Source organism: Pezoporus wallicus, unplaced genomic scaffold (genome assembly GCF_028554395.1).
Source record: "Pezoporus wallicus isolate ANWC-B61680 ecotype Strahan unplaced genomic scaffold, APGP_CSIRO_Pwel_v1 contig_3365, whole genome shotgun sequence".
NCBI classification, from domain to species: domain Eukaryota; kingdom Metazoa; phylum Chordata; class Aves; order Psittaciformes; family Psittacidae; genus Pezoporus; species Pezoporus wallicus.
This window is the reverse complement of record NW_026640883.1, coordinates 177,816-190,405: the sequence shown is the minus strand read 5'-3', so window position 1 is coordinate 190,405 and position 12,590 is coordinate 177,816. Positions and strand designations below refer to the sequence as shown.

Genomic DNA, 12,590 nt, shown 5'->3' with positions numbered 1-12,590 from the left:
GGGTTTGGTGATAGGAAGAGGACAGGTAAGGGACCCAATCCACCCCAGCTCTGCTGCTGGGGTCAGTGCCTGGAGCCAGGGTCCCATCTTCTGCCCCATGGGGTCCACTAGTCTCTCATAGCAGCATCTTGCCAAGAAAGCTCCCTCTGCTTCAGGCTGTCGATCTTCTTCCCAGCAGGAATGTGACTGCCATAGGAGGTGGCTCATGGGGAGAGCGGGACAGTGCAGGGGGTCCTATCCTGGCCAGTCAGTGCCTCCATCTCTGCACAGCAGAGCTGGGGCAGCAGATTCACGTCACAAGCCCACCTCCAGGGTCGGTCACTCCGTCACTGTCTCTGACCTGCTGCAGGTGAAGCCATCCCTCTACACTGCCAACCTGGTGCCAGCCCTTGGAGCCCTGAGCACCCTGTCTGCCCATGGGCACTGCTGATGCAGCGTGGTCCTCATCATACCTCTCCATGGGTCAGCCAGACCCCACACCACCCCTCCTGCCCAGGACAAAGCCATCAGCTTGTCCCAGATACAGCCCAGGGCTCTCTAAGTGGAGCATGGATCATTCTTGTCTGCACACAGGGACATGCTTTGCTCTGCCCTGCACAGGGCACAGCCCCCAGCACATTCACTGCAAATGGAGCTGGTGCAGGAATTGGACAGGCACTGCAGCAGTGCTCAAGAGCTGCAGCACCTGCTTGTATGCACCATAACCTCAACATCCTCAGTTGCCCCGTGTCCCCAGATGGGGCGAGCAGGAGCAGCATGGATGGGACACCAACCCTCCTGCCACACTGCAGAGCCCCCAGCAGTGATGCTAATACCATGCTGGGGTCGGGAGAGGTACCGCCTGCCTAAACAGGAGGGATCTCTGACCCAATGGCTTCAAAAGCAGGGTGGTTCCTGCCAAGGCAGTGCTGGAGTCACCTAGAGCTTGTCAGACCTGAGCACTGGGCACCAGGCACAGGCAGGAGAGGCATGATGCTGTGAGAGAGTGGGCATACACATGCACCCCTGCCCAACAAATGTCCATAGGTGACACCTTGTCTGGACCAGAGAGGAAACATTCAAGGAGACCCCAGTTCAGAGGCAGTGAAGTGACAGTCCCCTGCACCTCCATCTCCATCAGCCTGCTGAACACTGCAGCCATCCTGCCCCAGCTCCCCTGCTGCAGGGCTCTGTTTCCAAACAAGCTAATTACTGACAGTGCTCCCCAGGGGCTGCACCACCCATTCTCTTGTGAAGCAGAAGACAATATAAGAGCCAGAAGCAGCCAGAGCCAGAGCAGTCTGGGGGCCGGAGGACCCCGATAAAAGCCTTCCACCCAGCACAGCCCTGCTGCCATGTGCCCTTTGCAAAGCTGCTTAGTAGGGCTTTGCTGTGAGTGGGGATGAATCCATCCTCTGCACCCCAGCCCTGTCCGATGGGGCTGCTCTGCCCCATGCACTGTCCTGCTGTTCACCCCCATGGCATGGCACCCACCCAGCCCCGGCTGCTGGCAGAGCATCCTGGCATGGGTGGTGGGTTGAGCAGGACCCCTGCACTCACCCACAGCCCCACGGAAAGGAGGTCCTCTCCCCCTTTGCTCCCAGGAAAGCCACTTGCAACCAGCCCCATCAGTTCACTTGCTCAGCAATAACCACCCCCAAGGCTCCACAACCCCTTAGCAGAGGATTTCGACCCCCCACTTCAAGACAGAGCCCCTCATCATGGCATCGGGGAGGCAGCCTGCCCAGCTCAGCCTTCCTCTGCCTGGTGAGGCACGGCAGGGAGATTCATTTCACTACAGGCTCATTCATCTGCAGCACGATTAAAGCCCAGGGCTTGGATCCATCCCGGTGGCAGGAGAGTGATTTGCCAGCAGATGGATTTATCATCTCCCAAGCACAGCAATTTGGCTTAAACAGAACCAAACCACTTCTCCTAATGAAAACACCGCTAACGAGCAGAGCCAGCGAGAGGCAGAGCAGCTCCGCTAATGGGGTCTCTCCTGTCCTTCGGGCTGAGGTGACCCCCTGATGTCCCAGCTGCAAGGCAAGCGCATGAGGCTCAGCTGCAGACAGGAGGCATTGACCCGCTATGGCTCAAGGAGAACCAGAGCCTGCGCCAGGGACCAGCTCTGCTCACCCTCCCAAACCTTTTCCTGTCCAAGCTCCTTGCTCTTGGGTAGCAGGAAAGCAGCACCACCAAGACCACGCACCTACTCTAGCTGCAGCACAGCCATGGGGCAGAACCTCTCCCTGCCCGTGCGTCGCCAGCCCTGTGCAGCAGGAGCTGTGCACCTTGGCCCAAGTTGCGACAGCCCATGAATTATGCATCGGCATCTGCAGAAATCAGCCATTTAACGGCCGACCAAACCCACGAACTTCCTGTCAATTAATCCTGTGCCACCAATTCCCCGCGGGCTCTGACCTGTCTCTGCCTGCGGGATGCAGCAGCGGCTGCCAGAAGCTCGGCTCCAGCCCCTCCACCTGCAAAATCCAGCCTGTCCATGGGCAGTGGTACCCAGCAGCATCACCTGCATGCCACTCGCCCCGCGTGCAGCTCTGCCCTGACATACACTTGGAGAAGCATCCCCTCCGGCAGGGACCCCTGGATCACAGCCTCTGATGAGGGGAGGCCACAACACCCCATGAGAAGGGATTCGTTGGCATCAAAGGGCTGCAGACAAGCCAGGACAGCAAAGAGAGAAGAGGGAGAGGGGTAGAGGTGCCAGAGGGAGGGAGGCAGCAGACAGAAATGAGGCAGAGTCAGGCAATGCTCCCACCACTTCGGGAAGGTGCGGCATCCATCGAGAGCAGGCGCTTTGGCACGGAGGGGACCCCACGGGAGCCCCTTCACCAGCACACGAGAGGAATCTTTCCCCACCGTGACTGGGGACCTCCTGGGGAGCTGGAGCCTGGCTCGAGGGTCATCCCAGCTTCCAGCCCAGCCCCACTGCAGGCAGCAGCAGCAGAAGCAACAAGCGGAGGGGGGTCCTGTGAAGCAGCAGCAGCACAGAGGAGGCAGATTGGTGGGGGAGGAGGGGGACGGGCAGCAGGCTCGGTTCCCATGGACCAGACATTGGAATGTGTCAGCCTTCCTGGGGGGCTGCTTCTAGGAGGAGGGAACAACCCACATGTGGCCACAGCGATGCAGGCAGCTGGCCTTTGGCAGGGATGTGCACCCAGGGGTGCTCCTGTGCTGCTCAAGGAAGCAACTGGCCAAGGGAAAGAGCTTTTTCTGGGCACGAGCAAGGTGCTGCCATGGTCTTGGGCACAGTCCCCATCCCAGACCCCCTCCCTGGGATCCGTATAGCTGCAGGCACAGCACACAACCTGCCACACACACTTGCAGCCTGCCTGCCTCCCACCCCATCAGCCCCATCACTCCATCCTGCAGCTGTGGATGCCAGCACTGCCCCCCTGCACACACTGTTATCTGGGACAGGCTAGCACTGACACCCCATCCACTCCCTAGGAATTAAATGACCCCCTTGCAGGTGGAAGTCCTGCCCCACAGCGAGCTGTGGAGTTTTCCTCCCACCTGGGTGATCACAGGCTGTGAGCAGCCACGACAGAGCCGCGGGGTTTGCCGGCAGCAGAACCAGCCCCTGGTGCAGCCCTAGATCTGCCCATCACCTGGGACCCGCCTGCAGCAGCCACACCGCCAGAGCACGGCTCTTCAGCTTCACCCCACAGCAGGGACCGGAGTTCCAGCTCCCACTGTCTTCCTGCCAACCCCACTGACCCATCCACCCTTCGGTGTGGGGGACAGCTCAGCCCCATCTCTCGTTTCTTGCTGCCAACGGGAGAGATGCCTCTGAAACACCCCCAGTGACAGCTCAGTCAGATGCTGCACTGCCACTGTGCTGGTACCTACAGTTTTCATCTTACTGGGTGGGCTGCTAACTAAGAGTTAGGGAGTCCCCATCCACCTGCCATGCCTCGGAAGGCAGGAGGATCCCAAAGCTCTGCAGCTGGAGTCTATAGCAATTGCTCACCCCTGCTAATGCTGTGGCTGCCTTTAGGGTGGAGCAAAGCGGTTGCTCGAGACCCCACAACATAACAACGGGAGGGAGAAGGCAGGGGTGAAGACCTGGGGGTTAAAAGTGAGCCTCCTAATCCCATCTGGGGAACCAACAGCCCCAGAGGCACATCCCTTATCCTTCCGAAACACAGCTCGGGGCTTTGACCCACCACCACAAACAGCCCAGGTACTGACTCCATGCTGGCACAAGCCACCCATCTCTGCTCCCCAAGTGGGGCTGGAGCAGCCCTGCTGCCCGCACACCCCTGTGGAGCAGTGGGAAGGAGGGAAAGCTGCCTCTGAGCCCCCCTTGCCGCTCACACTGCCGGGATTCGGGGCTCGGGACACGGTACCTGTGCTCCTCAGGGCAAAGCGGCACTGGGCTTCCGTTTCGTCTGTGTGGAGGGCCATGTCCAGAGCAGTCCCGAGACACTGGCTCTGGGCTCTGCTCGCACATTAATCACTCATGTCATTAGAGGGGCTGGAGGAATAATGTAATTTATAGATGGCTTTTATTTCTCGCTGGCGTCATCCAAATACCCCACAAATGGACCCGTTTAATTTCCTAGTGCTGTAATGTAAACATTTCTCTCCTTAACACCCCGAAGGACTCCCAGCCCCAGGCTCAGCAGCCAGGCACAGCTGGAGCCTGTCCTCACCCCACACCACTGTACCAGGGCCCATCCTGGGTCACCCCAGCACTTTCAACCTGTGCTTCCAGCACATGGAGCCGGTGCTGCTCTCCCTACCACTCACACAGGGCTTTCACCCGCTCGGGTGCCCTGGCCTCTCACACACACATCCACGTGCCGCTGGCCCACGCAGCTCCATGGCTGCTCTGCCCAGGGACCACTGGAGATGCTATCGGGAGGGGGGACTGTCACTGCACCCTGCTTTCAACAGCTCTTGACATTTAAAACCCAGTGCGCTAAGGGGGTTTCTGCCCGGCACATGGCTGAGTGTCCTGTTTCTCCTTAGCCCCTCTCCTGTTGGAAGGGGGATTACCCTTCTCTGGGTATGCATAGATGGGGGCTGATGGTCCTCAACCCTGTTTCTGGGGTGTGATGGGGAGGCAGCAGGACCAGCTGCTGTCCCCATGCACACCAGCAATCGCTGGAGCTGCTGCGGGGCTGTCGCATCGCCTCACATCAGATCATCCCTCAGTGAAGAGATCTTGTGTGGCAGCTGTCCCCCACACCCTGGTAGACCCTGCTGGATGGGATTCCCCAGGGCTGCAGGAATACCCCGAACTGCTCATGCCTGTCCCCAGGCAGGGCTGAGCTTCCAAACAGTCAGTGTCAGCAGGGACCCTCCCATCTGCAGGGAGAGACTAAGCCCATTCTGGCACCGTCAGCTTCACCCTGGGGCTGTGCTACAGCCCCATGGGGGTCCCTGCTCCTCACCACATACCCAGGGTACCAAGAGAACCCAGGCCAGGTTAACAGGCAAGGGCTTAAGCTATTAAACCTTCCCTAGAGCTAAGGCTGCATCCCCTCTCCTCCTGCCTGCATCACTTCCATACTCTTTCTGGGAGAAAAACAACTTTCCCAACACAGGGAGGGATGGATGGCTTCATTGAGTGCAGCCAACACAGGGGAAATCGGTGCCACTGGGACCAGCTTCCTCCTCCCCGGTGTCACCACTGGCTCTGCCCTGGTTGGTCACTGACCTGACAGCTATGGCAAATGAGTGACATGACCTCCCAGTGCCTCTGTTTCCCACTCTGGGAAATGGGGTAGATATATCCAGCCTTATTCCCCAGAGGCTTCCCGGCAACCCCATCCCTGCGGGAAGAGGCTGGCACAGAGGCAGGGTTCCCCTCTGCCCAGGTTCCTGATGCACAGCTAGCTCTCAGGTAAGCCTAGGCATAAAAGGTCTCAGCCTCAGAGAGACTGGGGTTTATTTTTAACTTCAGTTTGATTTAGATCCATATGGACACTTTAAAGTTACCGGAGAAACCAAAAGTTGTGTGTGGGTTCCAAGTTCCTACACAGCTCAAAAATATCTTCCCTACCGCACGTTTGGGCAGGCACCAAGCAGCATCCCTAGGCGTGGGGCTGCCCAGGAAAGCAGAGCAGGGTCCTGCCCTGTGCCACCACCACCTCCTCGCAGCTCCAGAGCAAAGCCTGAGATCCACTCCAGACCATGGCAGAAAAAGCATCGCCGGGACTCAGAGGAGCCGCCTATGCACACACCTCAGTGCCTGCGGCACAAGGGCACCCAAGGCCCCTGGCTACGGACAGGTTCGGCTCCATCGTGGGTCCCTGGAGGCAGGTGGGAACTGCGGCCCCATTTCATAGCTGCTGCGACACGAAGGCCCTGAAAGGGGATGGGATTTGGGCTGATCCATGGAGAGCACGTGGGGAAGGGGGGGTGTTGCCTGCTCCAGCCCAGCTGCTTCGCTACCGGACAGTGGGGGATGAGGTGTGATGGATGGACAGATGTGGTGGGATGTGGGATGCCAGCCAGCTCCCTGCTGGGGCAAAGGATGGAGGGGGATGCAATAGTGTCACAGATGGGTCATATTTGGTCTCCCTGTCCCACGGCCACCCCATCCCGGGAATAAAGCATCTCTGGAAATGCTCTAAGGGGGCACTGGGTGACAGAGAAGACAACAGGCTCTGTGGTGTTGCTGGGGTTTACTGATAGGGGTGAGCCTCTCTCTTCCCATGAAACCTGCTGCCAGGGTGCTGCCGTGCCACCCAGGGTGCAGCGGGGGGTCCAAGCCAAGGCAGAGAGAACCCAGTGCCAAACCTTGGTGTCCCGAGGGGCTTGGGAGAAGCAGTGAGGACGGGAGAGCTTGGGGGCGGCCAAAAGCGATTCAAGCATCCCACCCCGCGGCGGGGGCCTTTTCCCGTCACACCTCTGCCCGGCCGGGATCAACGCGAACCCCCCCCCGGAGCATTCCTTCCCCGCGGATCCGGACTGTCCCCCTGCTCCAGCGCCGGCCCACCCCCTTCCCCGGGCAAGGCGTGCGGCGAAGCGGGGCGGGCAGGGGGCCGGGGCTCAGCCGGGTCTGGAAGCGGGCGGGCCAGGGGTACCGGGGTGCCCGGGGCGGTGCTGGGGTGCCCAGAGGGGGGAACCCCCGCGCCGTGGTCCCGAGCGGCTGCTGCACCTTCCCCGGCGGGCGGCACTCACCCGTGAGCTGGTCGTAGGAGCCGTCCAGGTCGTGGGAGTCGGACAGGCTCTCCTTCCTGCCCTTGTTCCGCATCTTCCCGGCGGCGGGGGGAACCGCGACGGGGCGCACGGGCTCCGCCGCCGGGCAGGGGGGGCCCGCGCCCGCCGCCTCCCCCCGCCCCGCCGCCCGCAGCGCTCACCGCGGCAGCAGGAAGGGGCCGGCGGTGCCGGGGGCTCGGCTCGGCACGGCTCGGTACAGCAGGCAGGAGCGCGCAGCCGCCCCGGTCCCCGCCGCCGCCGCCGGGGCTGGGCACGGCCGCCCCCTCCCTCCCGTCCTTCCCCGCCTCCTCCCCGGAGCCGTCGACCCGGCCCCGCCGCCCTGCGCCGCTGCGGGGAAACTGAGGCACGGCCGAGGGCGGCTGGGGAGGCCTCCGGGGAGAGGCTGCTCCGCGCTGCACCGAGGGCTCGGAGTAGCCCCATGGGGACCGCACGGGGACGGGGCTGGAGGAGGCACGGGGCAGGAGGAGCGCGGCCCCCCCCACACTGCGGGGGAGCGAGGGCATCCCAAACCCTGCGTGTCGGTGCCAACGGGACCGCAGGAGCTACAGAGGAAGGGGGACCAGGGTGGCTGCTGGGTCTCCCCCGGCTGGGAAACCGGTCGGAGGCAGAGGGGACTTGCAGCGGCCACAGGATGCAGCAGAGCTGTGCGGAGGGTGGCCCGGTCTGCCTGCTTGCAGACAAGCATAGAGGCAGGTCCCCTCCAGCTGCTCCCCACCCCGAGCATGGGTTTCTCACGCAGGAAGCCTTGGAGCCTCCAGAAGGGTTTTTACCCCATCTTCCCCAACCGCATGGAAAGGGTGAAGCAGCAGCACACACTGGGGGGACTTCCAGAGGCAAGGTGCTGCTAAAGGAGCTCACAGACCCACTGGTACATCTGGCATTGGGAGCTGGAGGTCCCGCTACTGCCCCCGGTTTTTGCTGCCATCTGTGCACGATGCCATCCTGGGAGATGGGGGCTGTGCTCAAGAGTTCCTACCACAGGCAAAGCCAGGGGCTTTAGGTGCACTGCGTGTTTGCACTGTGACAGGGGTCCTGAGCATATCTCAGGGGCTGCCCAGCTCCCAGCGTTTCCCACCTCTCCTCCCTTCATCCCTTCATCTCATCATCCTCTGGTCTGAGTAGAGAGATGGAGGGGAGTAAGGTCAATAGAGGAGGCAAAGCGTTTCACCCTGACCCCTGCGCCCAGCCTGGCCCTCCCAGCACACAGGATCCACAGGGCAGAAAGGGAATCCAGAGCAGCGAGGAGGGAGGGCCGCGCTCACGCGGCAGCGTGTTGTCAGCGTGCTTTGGTGTCAAGCCATGAAAGAAGCCGCCTTAGCGAGGCAGCGATGCTTAGCAACTGCCTGGATCTAAAAATAAGAGCCATTTAGCGAGGAAAACGCAGTGGAGAAATGCTCGGAGAACTGAACACATTCCCCCAGCCCTGCCCATGGCCCGGCCACCACCGCAGAGCCTGTGTGCCCTGACCGGCTGGAGAGAAACTCCCGGGACAGCCCTGGAGATGCCCCCACTGCTGGGCCTGACAAGCAGGGCTGGGGCACAGGCAGCTCGCACACCACCTGTGATGCTGGGCTTGTCCATGCTGCTGCTGCTTGCCTGCCCTATCCTCCATCCTCTCCGTCACAGCCTCCTCTTCTCAGCACACCTGGGGACCAGGGAAGTAGCCTCAGTCAGTTGGGCTGCATGTGCTGTGCCCAGGTTCACCCGCTCCATCTCCAGCATCCTGTGGGTCCATCCTGCTGCAGACGTGGGGGCCCAGCAGAGCTTCATGGGGGAAGTTTTCACCTTCTGCCACCCCTGGTCCATCGGGAGGCAAACATGGCTATTTTTATCCCAGCTAAGTGCTCCTCTTCTGCAGGCAAGCGAGAGATGCTCTGCCAGGCTAGGGAGAGGGGGGAAAGTTGGGGGGTTTGGGGTACCATGGGGTAGGATAGGGCACCCCCAGGTCCAGGCTGACAAAGCCCACCCTCCCCGCAGTGTGAAAACAGGGGACACAGCTTGCTTGCTCGCTGGTCACGGCTCCTTTCCTTAGCAGACACGAGGGCTGGGCATCCTGCCAGGATTCACAGCCTTTGAGCCTTCCTCTGCTAGGGAAAAATGCAACATCGTCCCCTAAATGTTCTTCTGGGCACTGAGAGCCGGGGTCTGCAGGATGCTGGGGTGGGAGCAGCCTTTTCTGCTGCAGAAACAGGTCTGGTTCCTGACTGCCCACCCAGACCCAGGCAGGGACCCAGATACACCTCGATAAACAGGGCAGGGGTCCTGTGGAAGCACGCAGGTCCCTGAGCTCATCTCTGGGAGAGCAGCAGGGAACCACGGGGAAACGGGGCCATGTAAAGCTGCCTCAGGGCTTGGTAAAGCCAACACCAGGGTAGGAGAGGGATGGAGAACAAGGAGGCGGGCAGGAGACACAAGGGGGGATGTGAATTGGGGCATGGCGGGTGCTGCACCCTGAGGTGCAGCCCAGGCTGTGTGTTCCTTGAAGGTTCCTTGAACCCTTGTGGTTCCTGGGACCACCCATCCATCCTCACCATGATGGAAATCACCCGTTCACATCAGTCTAGGAGGGAGGCACGTTCCTTAAGTGGCCCATCCGTCACCCTGTCAGCGGCAGCAGTGGCACTTCCATAAAGGACATCTTCATGGATTAATGCTGCTCCCAGGCAGTGGAACTGCAGCCAGGAATGGCTCTGAGCCAGGGTGAGAGGGGTCAGGAGATGTGTGCAGGGTCATGCTGTCCAAGGGGCTCATTTGTCCCCAGCTTAGGCCATCTCAGCCTTGTTGGGAGTAATTGGGGAAGGGGACAAGTTTGGGATGCTCCAGTATTGCCTGGAGCATTGGATGCAGAGTCCTGCTGCTGGCAGAGCTGTGCCAGGCTGCCACCAGCATTGTCTGGACCCTTGCTGTACCAAGCAGAAAACCCCAGGCTCAACACAAAACCCAAGACAATCCCAAAATGCTCCCATCAACAGAAGCAAGAAGAGCCTGGAACAGAGGCAGGAGCTCTGGGGTCTGCATCCCAACAGAACACAGCTAGGGTAGAAGGATGCAGCTCATCCACCCATGGCCAGCTCTCCCCCCAGCCTTCTGGGGCCCTTTCCCTGTCTCTCCAAGGGCTCTCTGAGCAGCAGCCCCACTGCCCGAGGCAGGAGCCCTGCAAGCCCTCTGCAAACATCCTGCTGCAGCTGCTATAGTGGGACAGGGAGAGGGAAAGATGCGATTTAACACTTCATTAGGCAACCACAAGGCATCGATCTGCCCTACCAGCCTGCGTGTTGTCTAATTGCATATCTCCGTTCTTATTAATTCTATTGGAAAAGCAGGGAGCAAGACTCGGGAGTCTGATCCTATCTTTAGGAAATTTCAAACAGAGATGTAATTACCAACTACTCTAAATCATGGTGCTTTATCCACTGTTAACAGTATTTTAAAGCCATGGTCATCAATAGCAAGTCCTCGGGATGCACTCTCAACAGATGCCATTAATCTTATTTTGACTGCAATCACCTGGTGCCTCTGGGCTCAGATTTACACTTGGCAGTGAGGGACAGCTCTGTTTCTCCAGCAAAGCAGGCTTCTGGGCAGCCTCAGTCTGGGACATGGGATGCAGCATGGGATGCTCCTAGAACCAGCCACAGTGGGCAGAGACCGGAGCTCCTTAACCCTTCCAAAAATGCCAGCAAACAGCAGTGTTAGATGGGGATGAGCAGTTCAGCACCAGGGTCCCACACAGCCCCCCAGCCCGGAGGAGGGATGCTCGTGGCCATGCAAGCTGCTGCAGGGGAGCTCCAGGCAGGGCAAATGGCCTCACTCAGGTATAAACCACAGTATTTACTACATCCACAAAGGAAATGGATCTGGGTGGCACGAGACCTGGACAAGCCTCATGCAGCCCTGGGGTCCCGAGGGAGGACACAGGGAGCAGCAGAGCAGCAGGTCCTCCTGGGGAGGACACACATAGGGGAGGACTGCTCCCATCTCATTAACGCACCCTGCAGAGCCACATAAGAAGGTGGGAGCCACTGTGAGATTCAGACCTGGGGCGGGGAATTTCAGCTGCCGAAAACCTTGCAGATCTAGAGGAGGAACAGATGCCTGCAAGCTGCTGGGAGAGCCTTGCAAGGGGGAATGCTGCAGGAGAAAGGGAACCCCCTTTGTCAAATACAAACCAGCAGGTGGGAGAAATCTGGATGCACAGGAGGGAGACTTCACATCACTCTGTGTGTCCCTGAAAGCCAGTCACCTGCCTCTGCCAATGCCTCCAGCAAGGAGGGACTCTCTGGCATGGCCACACTGCTAGGGGCTCTGTGGGGGTTCTGTGCCCACCCTGACTGTTTCTCTGCTACTTATGTGTGAAGAAAAGCACTTGGTTTAGAAAGCAAAGACTGCTCTGGAGCACACTTGGACTCTGGAGGTACCTTGAGTCTCACAAACCCTCACAGCACTGTAAAGAATCTCTCGTAAACGTTGTGTGCTCAGTGCCTGTGGGATCAGCTTTTATTTAAAGAGGAACCAGATACTATTTCCATCCTTAACTTACACCACACGGGATGCCACACCAGGGGCCCTTTCAGCAGCTCAGGTCTGCTATGAATACAGGCATGCACCTCTGTCAGGAGCGAGTTTGTGCTGTGGACATGGGTCTTGCTCTGCCCAAGCTCACCTCCATGGGAGGGGATGTCCATGCTGTGACCCAGGTGCCACACACACACACATTGCTCTTTGGTCTCCATCCCATCCCACTGGCCTGGCAATGACCATAAAGAGGATGAAAGCAGGGGACGGCATGGTGCAGACCGGTGCTGCTGGAGCATCACTTGCAACAGGCTGGGGGAGCAACTGGCTTGGAGCTGCTGGGCAGGGAACAGCCACAGCTGCCATAGTACACCTCACCCTGGACACCGCAGGGAGGGCCCCGGTTGAACCCTGGAGCAGGGGAGCTCCAGCTAATTAGTCATTAATTACTTCAGAGAGGAAACGAGCAAAAGCCAACCTGCGCATACCTGTGGCACAGTGACCCGCGGGCCCTGGGACCTGGCCAGGCTGCACATCACTGAGGAACGGTCAAGGGTTCACCCATTAAGCAGAGCTGAAGAGCCAGCCCAGCCCAGTGTGTGTCCATCTCCCTGCAGCCTCCCCAGCCCCTCCATGCCCCCCCAGGACTCCCAGGAGCTCCCAGGCTCGGGCAGCAGCCTGGCAGGACTCTGGGCTGCGCTGCCGTGAGCGGTGAGCCCGGCTCATTTAATCTATTCAATTGGATTCAATTTCCAGCCGCATGATTCAATTAGCCCGGGGGGGACAGCACAGGAGAGCAGGGGCTGTGGAGAATGGCCCGGCCTGTGCTCCGGCTGCCATGGAGCTGGGAGGGGGGAGAGCAGCATGGAGGCACAGCAGCTGTTCCCGCAACAGGAGCA

General features: G+C 59.9%; 1 protein-coding gene across 2 annotated transcripts in view; it reads right to left on the bottom strand.

The window, feature by feature from the left end:
• Positions 1–7,411, bottom strand: part of KCNIP2 (potassium voltage-gated channel interacting protein 2) — a 43,192-nt gene extending 35,781 nt beyond the window's left edge. For both annotated transcript variants that reach the window (XM_057420987.1, XM_057420989.1), the window contains exon 1: positions 7,138–7,411. In XM_057420987.1, the coding sequence (XP_057276970.1) occupies positions 7,138–7,210 (73 nt within the window). In that variant the 5' untranslated portion in view covers positions 7,211–7,411. The remainder of the gene's footprint in view (positions 1–7,137) is intronic.
• Positions 7,412–12,590: the final 5,179 nt, after the last annotated feature.